General features: G+C 38.1%; 2 protein-coding genes across 2 annotated transcripts; both read right to left on the bottom strand.

Moving 5' to 3' along the window:
• Positions 1-5,109: 5,109 nt before the first annotated feature.
• Positions 5,110-6,924, bottom strand: LOC148572550 (uncharacterized). The gene is made up of 3 exons (XM_088507782.1): positions 6,912-6,924; positions 5,622-6,019; positions 5,110-5,559 (listed from the first exon to the last, which is right to left on the bottom strand). Exons 1-3 carry the CDS (start codon positions 6,922-6,924, stop codon positions 5,110-5,112), a joined length of 861 nt encoding a protein of 286 aa, XP_088363908.1.
• A 7,307-nt stretch (positions 6,925-14,231) lies between these two features.
• Positions 14,232-15,164, bottom strand: LOC107633819 (uncharacterized). The gene is made up of 2 exons (XM_016337418.1): positions 14,981-15,164; positions 14,232-14,899 (listed from the first exon to the last, which is right to left on the bottom strand). Exons 1-2 carry the CDS (start codon positions 15,162-15,164, stop codon positions 14,232-14,234), a joined length of 852 nt encoding a protein of 283 aa, XP_016192904.1.
• Between the last annotated feature and the right edge of the window lie 489 nt (positions 15,165-15,653).

Below are 15,653 nucleotides of genomic sequence, written 5' to 3'. Positions count from 1 at the left end.
AGTGTCGAGTCATAGGCTCCTATTTTATTATTTAATATGTAAAGTAGTCGTAATACTCCTTGCTATCAGAGTGCGCAGCCGGAAGTGTGACTTCTGATAGTGAGGGTGTTACAGAGGGTGTTACATTATACCGATCTTTCCCCACTTTTTTAGATGGTTCTGCGTTATTATGGTTCTTTAATTTGCGTGCAGGGTCCATAACCAGTTTCGACGGCTTCTCCAAGTTGTTCATCAATCAATTCGCAGCCTCTAAAATCTATGTGCAGGATTCAGACTACCTCAGCACGATTAAGCAAGGACAACATGAAAGCTTAAAAGACTACATGACACGCTTTACAATAGCCGCTATGGCAATCCCCGACCTCAATCCCGAAGTACAGTTACATGCCATTAAGAGCGGTCTCCGACCAGGGAAGTTCCAGGAAGCCATCGCCGTCACAAAACCAAAGACGTTGGAGGAATTTCGAGACAAAGCGACCGGGCAGATTGAAATTAAAGAGCTACGGAAACCCCGGAGGAACGAGAGACAACCACTCAAAAAAGACGAGGACAAATCTCAGGCCAGGGACTCTAAGAAGCCCTTCAAGTTAACTCCGAAGTTCAACTAATACACAAGATTCAATACCAAAAGAGAAGACATCCTAAAGGAAATACTACACAGTAAGCTAATAAAGCCACCGACTAGAGCCGGCTCATACCAAGACTAGAGACATGTTGACAAGTCAAAACAACGCGCTTTAATTTTCACCAAAAGTTCGGACATACAACCGACGAATGCGTAATTGCCAAGGACCTTCTGGAAAGACTGGCGAGACAAGGACACCTAGATAAATACATAAGCGGCAAAGTAAGGCCAGCTTCGGAGAACTCAAATGACCGACACCAAGAGCGAACCCCCAGTACCTCGGACAAAGCCAGACCTCAACCTCCGCCAACAAGGGGAATTATAAATTGCATCTCTGGGGTTCACGAGTGGTGGCCAAACAAACTCGGCACGAAATCGCAGATACCGAGAAATGCTAATAGTGCAACAAACACACAAAGCAGTAACCCACAAGCCCCGAACACCCAGCATATCTTTCAAACAATCCGACTACCAAGCAAGGGTGGATAACCTGGACGACCCGGTCGTAATCTCTATCCAAGCAGGAGATCTCCTCGTGAAAAAAGTCCTACTCAATCCTAGCAGCAGTGCCGACGTGCTTTTTTACTCCACTTTCAAGAAAATGAAGCTCAACAAACAAACTATGCTACCATCCTCCGGAGAGCTAGTCGGATTCTCGGGAGAACGCGTATCTATCATCGGCAGCATTTGGTTAAAAATAACCATTGGAGACCACCCCCTCAACAAGACTAAAGATGTGCAGTTCCTAGTCGTCAATTGCACCAGCCCTTATAATATCATTCTAGGCAGACCTTTTTTGAATTCTTTTGGTGCTATTGTTTCCACTATCCATCTATGTGTTAAGTTTCAGGTACAAGAGGATCAGATAGCCACTATACACTCCGACCACATCGAAGCCTGACAATACTATAACGAAAGCATGAAAATAAGATCGGAGAACAATCAGAAGACTGAACCCAACAAGGGGACATATGACGTCGCAAACATCTCCGGCATCACCGACCTTGATCCCAGAGAAGATCTTCACGACAGGCCTGCACCAACAGATGACCTTGAAAAGGTACAATTAGATGACAACAACGACCATTTTACTTACGTAAGTTCTTCTCTTCTTTTAGGAACTAAAAAACAAATCATCAACCTACTTCGGGACAATGCCGATCTGTTCGCTTGGACGCCAGCAGATATGCCCGGAATCGACCTAGGCCTTATATGCCACAAATTACAAATTGATCCTAAAGCTCGGCCAGTATTCCAAAAGAAACGAAACATGGGAGATGAGAAAAGAGCGGCATGTCTTGAGGAAACCTAAAAACTCCTACGAGCAGGATTTATAAAGGAACTACGATTCACAACATGGCTCTCCAACGTGGTTATGGTAAGAAAAACCTCAGGTAAGTGGCGAATGTGTGTAGATTTTACTAACCTGAAGAAAGCATGTCATAGGGACGCTTATCCACTCCCATGTATAGATAAACTAGTCGATAATGCATTAGGATACAATGTTTTAAGTTTCTTAGACGCATACTCTGGATATAACCAAATTCTAATACATCCAAAAGATAAGGATAAAACAGCTTTTATAACCGAACTAGGGAACTATTGTTATAAAGTTGTGCCCATTTGGACTTAAGAATGCAGGTGCTACTTACCAACAGCTCATGGACAAGGTCTTTAACAAGCAAATAGGAAGGAACTTGGAAGTATACGTCGACGACATGGTCGTCAAATCTCAACAAGATCACATCCATGATGCTGACTTAGCAGAAATATTCAAACAAATAAGAGAACACAATATGAGACTCAACCCAGAGAAATGTACTTTCGGAGTTAAAGGAGGAAAATTCCTAGGCTTTATGCTAACAGCAAGAGGAATTGAGGCAAACCGCGAGAAATGTGAGGCAATTATCAACATGAGGAGTCCTCGGTCAATAAAAGAAGTACAACAATTGAATGGAAGACTAGTCATACTATCCCGGTTCATACCGGTAATATCGACACATTCCCAGCATTTTTTCAACACACTCAAGAAAAAAACAAGGTTTAATTGGAGTACAAAATGTGAGACAGCTTTTCAAAAGCTGAAAGCAATGTTATCCTCGCCCCCGATCTTATAGAAACCAAGCTCGGGTAAATCCCTACTCCTATATTTATCAGTATCTTCTAATGCTATTAGCTCAGTACTCGTGACAGAAATAAAAGAAAAGCAAGAACCAGTTTACTTCGTCAACAAAACACTGCAGCATGCCGAACTAAGGTACCCACCAATGGAAAAGCTAGCTTACGCATTAATACTCACAACAAGTATATTAAGGCATTATTTTCAAAGTAACAAAATCTTCGTCAAAACAAGCCAACCCCTGTGGTAGATCCTCACTAGACCCGAAGTCTCAGGAAGGCTCACTAAATGGTCTATAGAGCTCTCTGAATTTGACATAACCTATGAACCAAGGACATCTATAAAGGCTCAGTTCTTGGCAGATTTCCTAGCGGAGCTAACAGACCAACCAAACCAAGACTCTACCTGGGAGCTATATGTCGGCGGAGCTTCAAATACGGAAGGATCAGGAGCAGATGTATATCTTACCAACAAGCACGACCTTCAGACCGAACAATCAATCAGATTCTCATTTCAAACAAGCAACAATCAAGTCGAGTACGAAGCGTTGCTCGTCGGGCTACGACTTGCACAATCACTGAACATAACACACCTACAGGTCTATTGCGACTTGCAGCTTGTCGTACAGCAAGTAACAGGACATTTTCAGGTAAAAGATCAATTGTTAGAGAAATATCATACGCTGGTAAAAGATCTCATCCCCCAATTTCATTCAATACAAATCACACACATAGCTCGGGAACAAAACACCCGAGCAGATGCATTATCAAAATTAGCGATAACTCGGAAATACATGCATGAATCTGTTATATCTCAGTTAACCCTCGCTGAACTAAGTTTCAGCAACAAAGCAATGTTATTCATATCACAGGATCAAGATTGGAGGACACCATATAAACACTACCTACAAACAGGGAATATACCAACAACAACCAAAGACCCTAAAGCATTCAAAAGGAGGGCAGCATCTTTCACACTATTAGGAGCAGACCTATACAAAAGAGGTTTTTTTCCAACCGCTCTTACGATGTCTAAACACAGACGAAGCAAAAGTCGCCATGGACGAAGCCCACGAAGGGGTATGCGGCAACCATACAGGAGGAATGAGCTTAGCATCGAGCAGGATACTACTGGCCGACGATGAGGAAAGATTGTATTAACAAAGTAAGAAGATGTGATAGTTGCCAAAAGCACGCACCATTAATACACAACCCGGCCGAGCTTCTACACACCTCGGAGGTAAGCTGGCCATTTGACAAATGGGGGCTCGACATCCTCGGTCCATTCTCCAGAGCCCCCGGGCAGGTAAAATATTTACTTGTAGCAATTGATTATTTCTCGATAGGGGCCGATAAGGTCCGATCATTTATATGGAAGAATATTATTTGCCGCTTCGGCCTGCCTCATGCTATCATAACTGACAATGGTCGGCAATTCATCGACCAAAGCCTGGCAGAATTTCTACAGGGTTTTAAGATTAAACATCATTTCTCATCGGTAGAGCACCCACAAACAAATGGACTCGCCGAGGCCGCAAACAAAGTAATCTTAATTGCACTTAAGAAGAAGCTCGGCGAAGCCAAAGGAGATTGGGCCGATCTGGTACCAGAAATACTATGGAGCTACAACACCACAAAGCCAACAACAACACAAGAAACACCCTACCGACTTGTCTACGGGGCAGAGGCAATGATCCCGGTTGAAATTGCCATAACATCAAGAAGGGCAGAACTCACATCAACAACCGACAATACCAACACCAGACAAATAGAATTGGACACAATAGAAAAAGATAGAAACCAGGCTGAACTAAGACACAAAGCTATGCAAAATATAATACAACGAAAGTATAACAAAACGGTCAAGCCCAGATCGTTTGCTGAACAAGATCTTGTCCTACGACGCACCGAAGAAGCCAGGAAACCACAAGCCCATGGAAATCTCGCCGCAGCATGGGAAGGACCTTACCAAATTACAAGAATCCTCGGCAAAGGGGCATACAAGCTCCAAACATTACAAGGGACAGATGTCCCTGGAATCTGGAATGTATCATCATTAAAATCCTACTCATTTTAAAATGATATGGGCACAGGGAGACACTCTTTTTCCTACTCACAAGGTTTTTTTTTTCGAGTTGGGTTTTTCTTAGAGAGGTTTTAATGAGGTCCCCCACCCCATATCATCTCTATGTATACAAATCCAAACACAATAAGTCTATATCATACAATACATATCTATATGCGCGCATCCAATTTGTCATACATAAACTGTCGAAACCTAAGCGGGTACAAAACATATCCAAATAAATTACCAAGTCAAAACAAAATACAACTACAAATTAACATTCAAAAGACAAATAGATTCCCTAATCTGCCCTTTTTTCAACCGACACACTTTCATCTTGATTCTCGGCCAAAGTCCCATCATCCATAAGGCGACCATCACTAACAATCTTAGTCACATCAAGCAAGCTAACATCAACCTCCGGGGCAACAACGCTGATATGAGCAACAACGCGATCAAAACCCATTGTGAAGGCAGCCAATACTTCTTCCTCGAGCTCAGAAACCCTTGCCTTCAACCCCTCATTCTCGGCAATACTTGCCTCCAGATATCCTTTAACCTTTTTTACTTCGGCTTCCGAGGCCTTAGCTTTCTCCTTCAAACTCTTCAACTCAGCCCTTAATTTCTCCAACTTCAAATCCTTTTCTTGTAACGACTCTTTAAGCTTTTTTACGGCAACAACATTGTCCGCATCCAAAATAGCATCAAGCTCAGACGTCCGCCCAATGGACAACAAACGAGTACCAATAACCTAGAGACAAAAACATTTGAATACAAAAGCAAAACACCAATGAACAAACACTACCAACTAACCTGCAGATAACGTGCAACCCCTATCTTCCCAGCTTCATGTATCGTTTTTACGTCAGCATCAACTTGGGCCACTTCATCAGCCACTGCCATGAAAGGATAAGAGGCCGACCATATGGAATTCTTCGGCCCATCCTTATACCCATGCAAGACAATTTGGCTTTGATGCGCAAACTTAATTTCCTCGGCTGTGAAGACAGCGTCATCCTCCTTTTGTTCAGTCATCAAGTCCACGACCTTCGAAGGACCCCCACCCCTTTTCCTCTTTAGCGGAATCTCTTGTTCGACAGAGCCACCTCCTTCCTTCACCACATTAGTGGATGACCCCTCTTTCTCTTTCTTCTTAGCCTTATTAACAAAAGCCTTTAGATTGGCGGTCGTCAAAGTTGACGCCTTTTCACCTAACAAAATAGAGAAACACAGTCAAACACCTAATAAAACAACAACCCAGAAACACAACCAAACAAGATATACCTAAATACTCATCTAAAGCATCCTTATCCCCCTTCAAGTCTCAACAGGGCAGGAATGGAAAGAAGCTTAGACGAAGACATCACAGAAATCAAGAATCCAATAATATAATCCTCACTTTTCACCCTATTTTCACACTCTAAAACTTGCCTAGGCTCAGCAGACCAGAACACAAGGAACCTCTCCTCTATTAGGGAATCAAGATAGAATGGATAACAGTCATCGCACACTTGAACCTTCACAAACATCTCCTTAAAATCCTTAAAGGAGGACTTGTACAAACTGAAGATAGCTCATCCTCGGTGACTACTTAAGTTAACCCAGCCCCCCTTCCACACACCTTTCGCCTGGAAAAGCGAAAAGAAAACCCCTAATGAGGGGTAACACCCCCAAATACTCCATTAAACATTCAAAGGCACGAACGAAGGCCCACGAATTAGGATGAAGTTGTGTGGGGGCACAATTTAACAGAGATAGCACACCGCACTCAAAATCAGTAAACGAAAAATGAATCCCAAGCTCAGTCAACATGCATGTATACATATAAAAATAAGACCAATCATCTCTCTTCTCACACAACCTATCATCTTTGCTACATTGTAAGAATTTCACCCTCAAACTATCACCACCCGTAACCCACCTAACATCATTCAATTGTGACAACATTTCAACAGTACTAAAAACCAACACCCGTGACTTAACATCACTATCAACCCAACCATATGGATCGTTCTCGTCAACAACAATTCCTTTCCTTCCCATAGGTAGAAAATGACAGCAACAACACACAAGCGGGAACAAACAAAAATTGAAAGTACTTACCTTTTCGGCTCATTCTGCTACTCAAAAATTAAACTCCCAGGAAGCCTAACAGACAGGGGACAAGGAGTTACTAGGACACATTACCCCACAAAGCCCCACCACTTCCCATTAACCACACCACTCACGCAACCACACTTCCCGCAAAAACAAAAAAAAAACACAAAAAACAACAAACATTGTCGCAAGCCCAATTTCCAAAGCCCATAACGTGAAAGCCCAGCCAGAGAAACACGTTGACCTTGGGGGCTACCCAGGCAATAAATCCATTTCAACAAAAAGACCAAATTTAAAAGCCGAGGATATAGAAAGCTCAACATGTTTCCCATGCCGAGCTTGGGGGCTGTGTACCTTTCTAATATCCTCTGCTAACAAACTCACAACCGAGAATAAGTCAAACACTCTGCAGGCGCCAAGAATCTCACACTAACCAAACTCATACTCTGATCCTTAGTAACAAACCCTAAAAAATCGAGCATTACTCAAACATTCAGCCAACGAACATTCCCTACCTCGAGGTCTATTTAAACAGATGAGCAAATTTCGTCAAAGGCAGATAAACAAGCGAAAATCATATACTACTGAAAAAATCAAACACTAGCGTTAATCACACAAATACTTTTCTTTTACTTTTATTCGTCGAGGTTTATTGAATTTAGTTCTAACTTGGGCGCTGGAGATTTTTTTGCAGGTTCCATGCCGAAGTCACCAGTTTCGAGGAGAACACTTCCGAGCCTTTGACAGATCATATCGCGGATCAAACCGCGGGAACTTATCTCACCAGAAACACAAAGTATATAAAATAAAACATGTATATATACACAAATATATTATGATTTTTTTTGTATGTATAATATTTTTATTTTTATATGAAAATTAAAACATAGATAAAATAAGATAAAATAAAACAGGGGAAGGAGACCTAGTTTGGTATTTTCACGAAATTTAGATTCGAATCTGTGCATAGTCTTATTTGGGGGTCCAATAATCCATTATTGTCATTTCAATGAATTATGCTTTCTCGGTGTCTGTCTTCATTAAAATCACATATATCAACGGTAGTTGGGGCTCTGATCTTCTAAAAATCAGAAACCGTGTGAATGATAGTTCCAAATGCATTCCATGATTTGGACTCCTTTAAATTGATGCATGTTAGGATCAGTGGGATTTGGATCGGAGAATGAATGCATGATACGGAAAAAGAAACAGGGCCCTCTCTGTCTCTGAAATTTTGGTCTTTGCTCAATTCATTCTTTCATGATCACCCTAACGTCACGACATTTCTCATGATCAAGGAAATATAACCACAAATTCAAATACATACAATTATCAATTATGCATCTCCAACAATGTCTTAGTTACGTGCTACCGTTACTATTATTACTGGGTCTTCTCTAGTTAAGTAGTTATACAACTTTTAATACTTAAAAAAATATTATTAAAAGTAATGTAACGCTTTTTAATATTTGAAAATATTTTTAATTTAAATATATATGCTATTTACCTTATTTTAAATATATATTTTATATTTTAATATGTATTTTATATTTATAATTAATTTTAGTATTTGATTTTAATATATACCAAACATAATTAATTTAAAGGGATAAGTATGATTTTGGTCCCCAACGTAGGGGCTGAAAATTTATTTCGTCCCTCAACTTTTTTTTGCTCCAAAATGATCCCCTAAATTTTAGTTTGTTTTAAAATCGTCCTTTTTACCAATTATATTTTTTTATTACCAAATTACCCTTTATTAAAAAATTATAAAATAAAATAAATATAAAATAAATAAATAAAAAAAGAAAAAAAGAAGAAAGGAGGGGGGATACAGAAGCGGGGTGGGTAGGGAGAAAAGGGGGGGAGAGAAAGGGGGGGAGGGGGAGGGTGGAGGGGGAGAGAAAGGGGATCCGCGTCGCCGCACCGCCGCCCCCGCCCGCCGTTTCTTCTTCTTCTTCTTCCCGTCGCCGCACCGCCGTCCGCCACTTCTTCTTCTTCTTCCCGCCGTCGCACCCACCGCCGCACCGCACCGCGTCGCCACCACCACCTTCTTCTTCTTCTTCTTCTTCTTCTTCTTCTTCTTCTTCTTCCACCGCACCATCGCCCCTGCCGCACCACCACCATCTTCTTCTTCTTCTTCTTCTTCTTCCGCCTCACCACCGCACCACCAATTCTTCTTCTCCTTCTTTCTTCTTCTTCTGTGAACTTGATTTGTTTGTGAAATTTTTGGATTTTTTTTTTAAAATTTGTTGTGGAATATTGCTTTTGTTGAAATTTGTTGTGGAATATTGTTGTGGATTTCTGACGATGATGATGATGATGATGATGATGATGATGATGATGATGATGATGATGATGATGATGTGGTGGTGGTGGGTTCTGGTGGTAGTGGTGGTTTTGTTCTGGTGGTTTAAGTGTTGTTCTTCTGATGATGATGATGATGACCATGATGATAATGTGGTGGTGGTGGTGGTGGGTTCTGGTGGTGGTGGTGGGAGAAAACACAGCGCTGCCGAGACGGGGGGAGGGGAGAGAAAGAGAAGCGGGAGGGGGGTGTTGTTTCGGAAAGAGGGGAAAGGGGGAAGGGGGAAGGTCGCCGTCGCAGCAGCTCCACGCCGCCGCCGCTCCACGCCGCTGCTCCTTCTCTACCTGCATTTGCGATTCTGCTTCTGGTTGAGGAAGAAGAGGGGAGGTAGGGAGGGAGGGGTATTTTTGTCCGAAGGACCATTTTACAATAAACTGAAACCTTGAGGACCATTTTGGAGCGAAAAAAAGTTGAGGGACGAAATAAATTTTCAGCCCCTACGTTGGGGACCAAAATCATACTTATCCCTAAATTCAAATTAGTCTCCCGTCAACTTGGTCTTTAACAAATTATATTACTTTAAAATTTTTTAGGATGGGTTGATTTTTTAATAAGATTAATGTGTCTAATAATTTTTTTTTTTAGATTTAATCGGTTTATAATAAAATTTATTAGTAAGAGTTTTCACAAATACAGGTAATTTAATTACCCACTAAAAACGGACCGGAATTAGTATATTATTGAATGAGAAAGTTTAGGGGTCAGTATTTTTATTAAAATTTGACTAGTACTTAATGAGCAAAAGAAAAATGAGTAATTTCATATCATTAGATAAAATTTTATACTATTAAAAACACTAATAATAACTAATTGATAACTACAAACAAGGTTCTGAAAACCAGATCAGTCATCAAACCGCTCTAGTCACTGATTTACTGGTCTAACTGGTTCAACTGGTAGTTCAACCGAAAAACCGTTTTAGAATAGAATAATAAATAAATTATAAATAAACATCTTAAAATATAATTATAGTCTGATATAAATCTTAAAATATATTCGAAATTTAAAATACTACAGAAAATATCTCAACCAAATACATATGATCTTATCAAAATCCAAACTCAAAAATTAAATAGTAAAAAAGCATATCTAAATTAAATCCCAAAATCATGATTTATCAATCATCAAAATTCGCAAGAACTTGTTGCAAATCTGCTTCGGTGGGATGATCTTCACCTTCATTTCCACCCTCTTGAGCAGAAGAATCAAGAGATGCAGCATAAAGACCACTACTACCACTGCCACTTTGATATAAATCAGCATCAATGTCACCTAATAAAATACACATGTTATCATTATATTATAAAGGTTTAATTATTCTGTTGGTCCCTATAGTTTCGCAAAATTTTCAATTAGGTCCCTATACTTTTTTTCCTTTCAATTGGGTCCCTATACGTTATTTTTTTTTCAATTTAGTCCTTACCGTGACAAAATCGTTTGAGATAACGGAATATTCAGTTTGAAAATAGAATATTCTCCTAATTAGATTAAAATTACTAATTAAATTCAACCCCATCTTTTTTAAATACCAAAACTAACCCTTAGCATTTTGTACTACAAATGGAGAACCCTAGCGCTACTCTGCTCTGCTTCGCGTTGGTGGTGTCTCGCTTCCGTTGCGTTTCTTCGCCGTGGATCGCCGTGCCACGCATCGCGTCGCCACACTATGCCTCGCCTGACCGCACCTCACCTTGCTGCTCTGCTCTTCGGGTGTCGATGCTGATGGTAGAATCTTCAAGAAACGCCCTATTTTAATCTCAGGTTCAGTGGAGAGTTATGGAGCTTATTTGGCTGATGGGTCAGAGAACAGGTGAGATCTTCAAAGGACTAATATCAAGTATTTAAGAATTAGCTGTAATAGCTCTTTACTTGTGGTGTTTGTTATATTTTCTTATCTTCTGTAGCCAGTTAATTCATCAACATAGTTAATGATATTTTAGATATGATGATATTCCAACCTTTCTTCATCATCTTGGTGTCCCATTTTAATCTCTTGGTTTTTGAGGAAGAATTGATTGACTGAGATTGGGAATAAGGAGAAGCTAAATGTTTTAGGGGTGTTCTATTCATATTGTGTTTTTTTTTTTTTAATTTTTTTAGTTGTTTTCAGTTTATGTCTCTCAAGTTGTGAATTCTTAAGTTGTGTAAATTTGTAGTTTAGTTTCATTTTTACTTAATTGTTTGCAACTTCTGTTTGGTTCTCAAATTATATTCTAAATTTTGTTGATGGCTATGATCCATGGATTCTTCAAAATTAAGGATGTATTGTATTGCACTCGTATCTTTCAAAAAGTATTTGAGCCAAGAAAATTGGAGTTCTTGGATTTACACATTTTCATTTTAGAAATCTTAACTAGTGTCAGTGTCCATGGATCTTGATAGCAACATCTTATTTATTTATTTTTTAAGTTTGATCGATTGCTTACAAGTAACTAATTTAGTTGATCATTTCATTCCTCTTGTTCTTGTTCGAATTTATTACTGTGTTGGGTCACGGTAGTTAATTAAGGTCTATATTTGAAATTATTATTGCTTTGGCTGCTGATAATTTGCAATCATTTGTACTAATTATAATCCATTTAAACCTGCAACATATAATACTTTGATATGTTCTTCAGCTTCATCTTTTTCGGTCTTGAAAACACTATCCAATTCTACTTTCAATGTAGTTAGTGTGTATGATTATTATTCATAATTGGAGGTATGACATGTGCGACTGTGGAAGGCATTTTGAGAGATCTTCCAGGAGTCAAGAGGGTTGTAGTGGCTTTTGCTATTTTGTTGATTGGAATATTGTGTTTGATCCTGAAGTTCCTAGATACTTAGTTGATGGGATTGAAGGGGAAGCAATGGAAAATTTAAATTACGTGTTAGAAACCCTTATATAAGGATGGCTTCTAAAGATGTTGAGGATAGCTCAACTATATTTTGACTCTTCATATCTAGCTTGCTTCTTAGTGTGAGTATTTTTAATTCTTCCTTTGATAATTTGTGTGTATGCTTCCAATAGTTACACTCTACTTACATTTTCTTTATTTCTTTGAATCCAATGTGAATTCACTTGTTAGATCATGGCCGTGCTTATTGGATGGCTACTCATTTTAAGTGCAAACAGTTCTCTCTTTCTTATTTTTCAAAGAAAAAAAGTCAGATTATCTTTGTGAAAATACATATAAAGATTCAAACCAAGATTTGATATTATTTCTCAAACAGGAAAATCTTAAAAAGTGTATGTTATTTTACAGATTATAATGTTGCACAGCACAATACGAAGGCACATATAATTGCAGGTTGTTACTGCCAATTGAAGTGGTGTATTGATTATTGTTCATAGCAAACTTTTTCAAGTTAAAAATGAGGGTAATGTGTTGTGTCTGCAGGAACAATAACTGACATTTCGATTGATGGGGCATTTGGAATTGGAGCAGGTATCTAGTACTTGAAGAAAGTGAGAGCTAAAGCATCAGTAATATGTGGAGTCCAAAACAATGAGAACATACTCTTCTGTCTGATATATAATTCTTTCTTTAGAAAAAGTTACGTTAATAAATTCTTTATCTTGTTGTATTGTATAAAATTTGATTTGTTATATTTTTTGGGATAATTTTGACAATTCATTATATATATATATATTTATTACTATTATTTCTGTTTCATTTTATCTAATCCTTTTTTTAGTATGTTCTTAAGATAAGATATTTTGAAAGTTAAAAAAAAAGAGAAAATATTTTTGGTATAATTTATATATAAATAAGCAAAAAAATGATAGTGACAAAATAAAAAGGATTGTAGGAATATCTTTTTTATTGTAGAATCATTGAATAGGGATTATAGGAATATCTTTCATTGAATATTTATAGTTGTAGCGAAATTTTCAATTAGGTCCCTATACTTTTTTTCTTTTCAATTGGGTCCCTAAGGGTATACAAGTAATTTCACAATTCACTAACATTTTTTTGACGTTTAACGTTAATAAGGACTAAATTGAAAAAAAAATTAACGTATAGGGACCCAATTGAAAGGAAAAAAAGTATAGGGACCTAATTGAAAATTTCGCGAAACTATAGGGACCAACAGAGTAATTAAACCTATTATAAACTAACAACATTCTAATAAATCATTAGAAAATAAATATACTATACTCACGCAATAAGTCATCCACATTACGAGGAAGATCAGGCTCTTTCTTTACAACTTCTTCAGTCACCCAAAAGTCAACTAGACTGATGCTTTCATAATCAATTAGATCATATTGTGTCTTTTGCTTTCTTTTTTCTTTTTCCTTCCTATAAAGTTAAATACAATACATGTAAATTCAATAATTTACAAATTTGTTATGATAAAGATTATATATGAAACAATATGATATTTCATGAAACATATATTACCTGGATTTAAGACACAAATTATAGGTAATATAAACAATATCATTCAGTCTGTCATGCTCCAATCTATTTCTTCTTTTTGTATGAATCTGGTAAAAAAGACTCCAATTTCTCTCACACCCAGAAGAAGCAGATGCTTGGCTAAGAATGCGAACAACTATCTTTTGTAAACATGGAGCAGAGCCTCCGAATAACTTCCACCATTCATCTACCAATTATAAAACCATAACATATTAGAAGTTATCAATTAAGAACATAGGAGCATAAAACAAGTTACTATTAATTAAACTAATATTCAGCCATATTCTTATCAGGCTTAAGTTCAGATGCAGCTCGATAGCTTCTGGTTTATCAAAACTTTCCTTTCGATCTCTATATAAATGTATTTCTTTCATTGCCTGAATCCAAATTGTTACACTTGCAATACAAGGTAACAAGATCAAGCAAACTTCGCATAACATCAGGTGCTTCTTTATAATTTTCATTTAAAAAGAATGAAAGATTCAGGAAGTAAGCTGCTACATGAAGATCTTTCTTCAAATGCTTGTCCCATCTTGAGTTGATAATATCTGTTTACGGTTGATATGCAGTTTTGGATTGCCTAAACATCTGTTTAATTGCATCTTCTGCCCTTAGCATTCCCTCATAAACATATCCCAAAGATGGTTTGTCATCAGCATCAACAAGTCTCAGCAATTTAATCAGAGGGCCCACAAGTTTACATACAGTAAAGTAATCCTCCCAAAATTTGCAACCCAAAATAATAGCACTCACAGCTCTACCAGTAGCACTCCTTCCGAATTTGTGATAAGTGAAAATTGAATCTACAACCAATGCTTGCAAATCCTTTTTACGGTCAAAGATACTCTTCAATGTAATAAACACAGTTGCAAAACGGGTTGCACCAGGACGTACAATTTCTCTCCAATGAGGTCTTTTTCTTAGCCAAGATAAGAAAATCATATGATTGTACACAAATACTGTGATCTTTGAAGTACGTGTTGCAAGGCTAGAAATATGCGCCATGCTGCTTATATCTTTTAAAATAAGATTAAGGCAATGAGCAGCACATGGTGACCAATAGATATTATCATATTTTCTATTGATAAGCCTACCAACGGCAACATAATTGACCGCATTGTCAGTCACAACATGCACAGTATTATTAGGACCAATCCATTCAATCACCTCAGAAAACAAATTACACAAGTGTGAAGCATTTTTTACGATATTGGAAGCATCTATTGATTTCACAAAATACAAACCTTTAGAACAATACACTAAGAAATTGATTAACGTTCTTTGTCTTTGATCTGTCTAACCATCAACCATGAGGGTACATCCAGTTTCCTTCCATGCACTCCTATAAATATCAACTAGCATTTGACATTCTCTTTTAAGATCAGCCAACAAGTGAACCCTTAACTTATTATAAGAAGGACCCTTGTAACCAGGTCCAATAATACCAACAACACCATGCAACATATCTTGGAAAAATGGCGACATCACAGCATTAAATGGAACTTTACAATCCAAAAGCCACCGAACAAACCGTTTATCAACCTTGTGTATCGCCTATTTGTTTTGCAAAACACTTTTAATATTTGGTTGCGCTCCTGGAGTTGTTCTTGGTGCAAACATAGGAGGAATGACTTTGGATTTTTTCTTTGGATCGCCTCCAACTCCTTGCTGACTCGAAGCACGCTGCTGTTCTTCTTGAGCTATTGCCTCATTAATTGCATCATCTACCTCATCACCACCCTCTTCACTAAAACTTACTTTTCTTTTGTTTTTGTTGGTCTGAATTTCTTTCAACAAACTTTCCATCTGTTTTTCCACATCATATGGAACTTTAGGACATTTTTTCACGTCTCCGGTAATCTTTGCTAGATGTTTCTTCATCCTGTGAATTTTACCTCCATTGAAAACTTGTAGACAAAATAAACACTGATATTGTGGTTTTCCATTCACCATTTGTAGAGCAACATATTTCCA

This window comes from Arachis ipaensis, chromosome B3 (genome assembly GCF_059453495.1).
Source record: "Arachis ipaensis isolate K30076 ecotype BB chromosome B3, ASM5945349v1, whole genome shotgun sequence".
NCBI classification, from domain to species: Eukaryota; Viridiplantae; Streptophyta; class Magnoliopsida; order Fabales; family Fabaceae; genus Arachis; species Arachis ipaensis.
This window is presented reverse-complemented; position numbering and strand designations above follow the sequence as displayed.

What these genes read in the sequence shown, in the direction of transcription:
- LOC148572550 (XM_088507782.1), bottom strand. An exon ending in GGGTTGCACGTTATCTGCAG is followed by an intron (nt 5,560 to 5,621) that starts GTTAGTTGGTAG and finishes TTTTGTCTCTAG; the next exon opens with GTTATTGGTACTCGTTTGTT.
- LOC107633819 (XM_016337418.1), bottom strand. Translation starts at nt 15,164, where the DNA reads ATGTCGCCATTTTTCCAAGATATGTTGCATGGTGTTGTTGGTATTATT. An exon ending in ATGTACCCTCATGGTTGATG is followed by an intron (nt 14,900 to 14,980) that starts GTTAGACAGATC and finishes TGAAATCAATAG; the next exon opens with ATGCTTCCAATATCGTAAAA.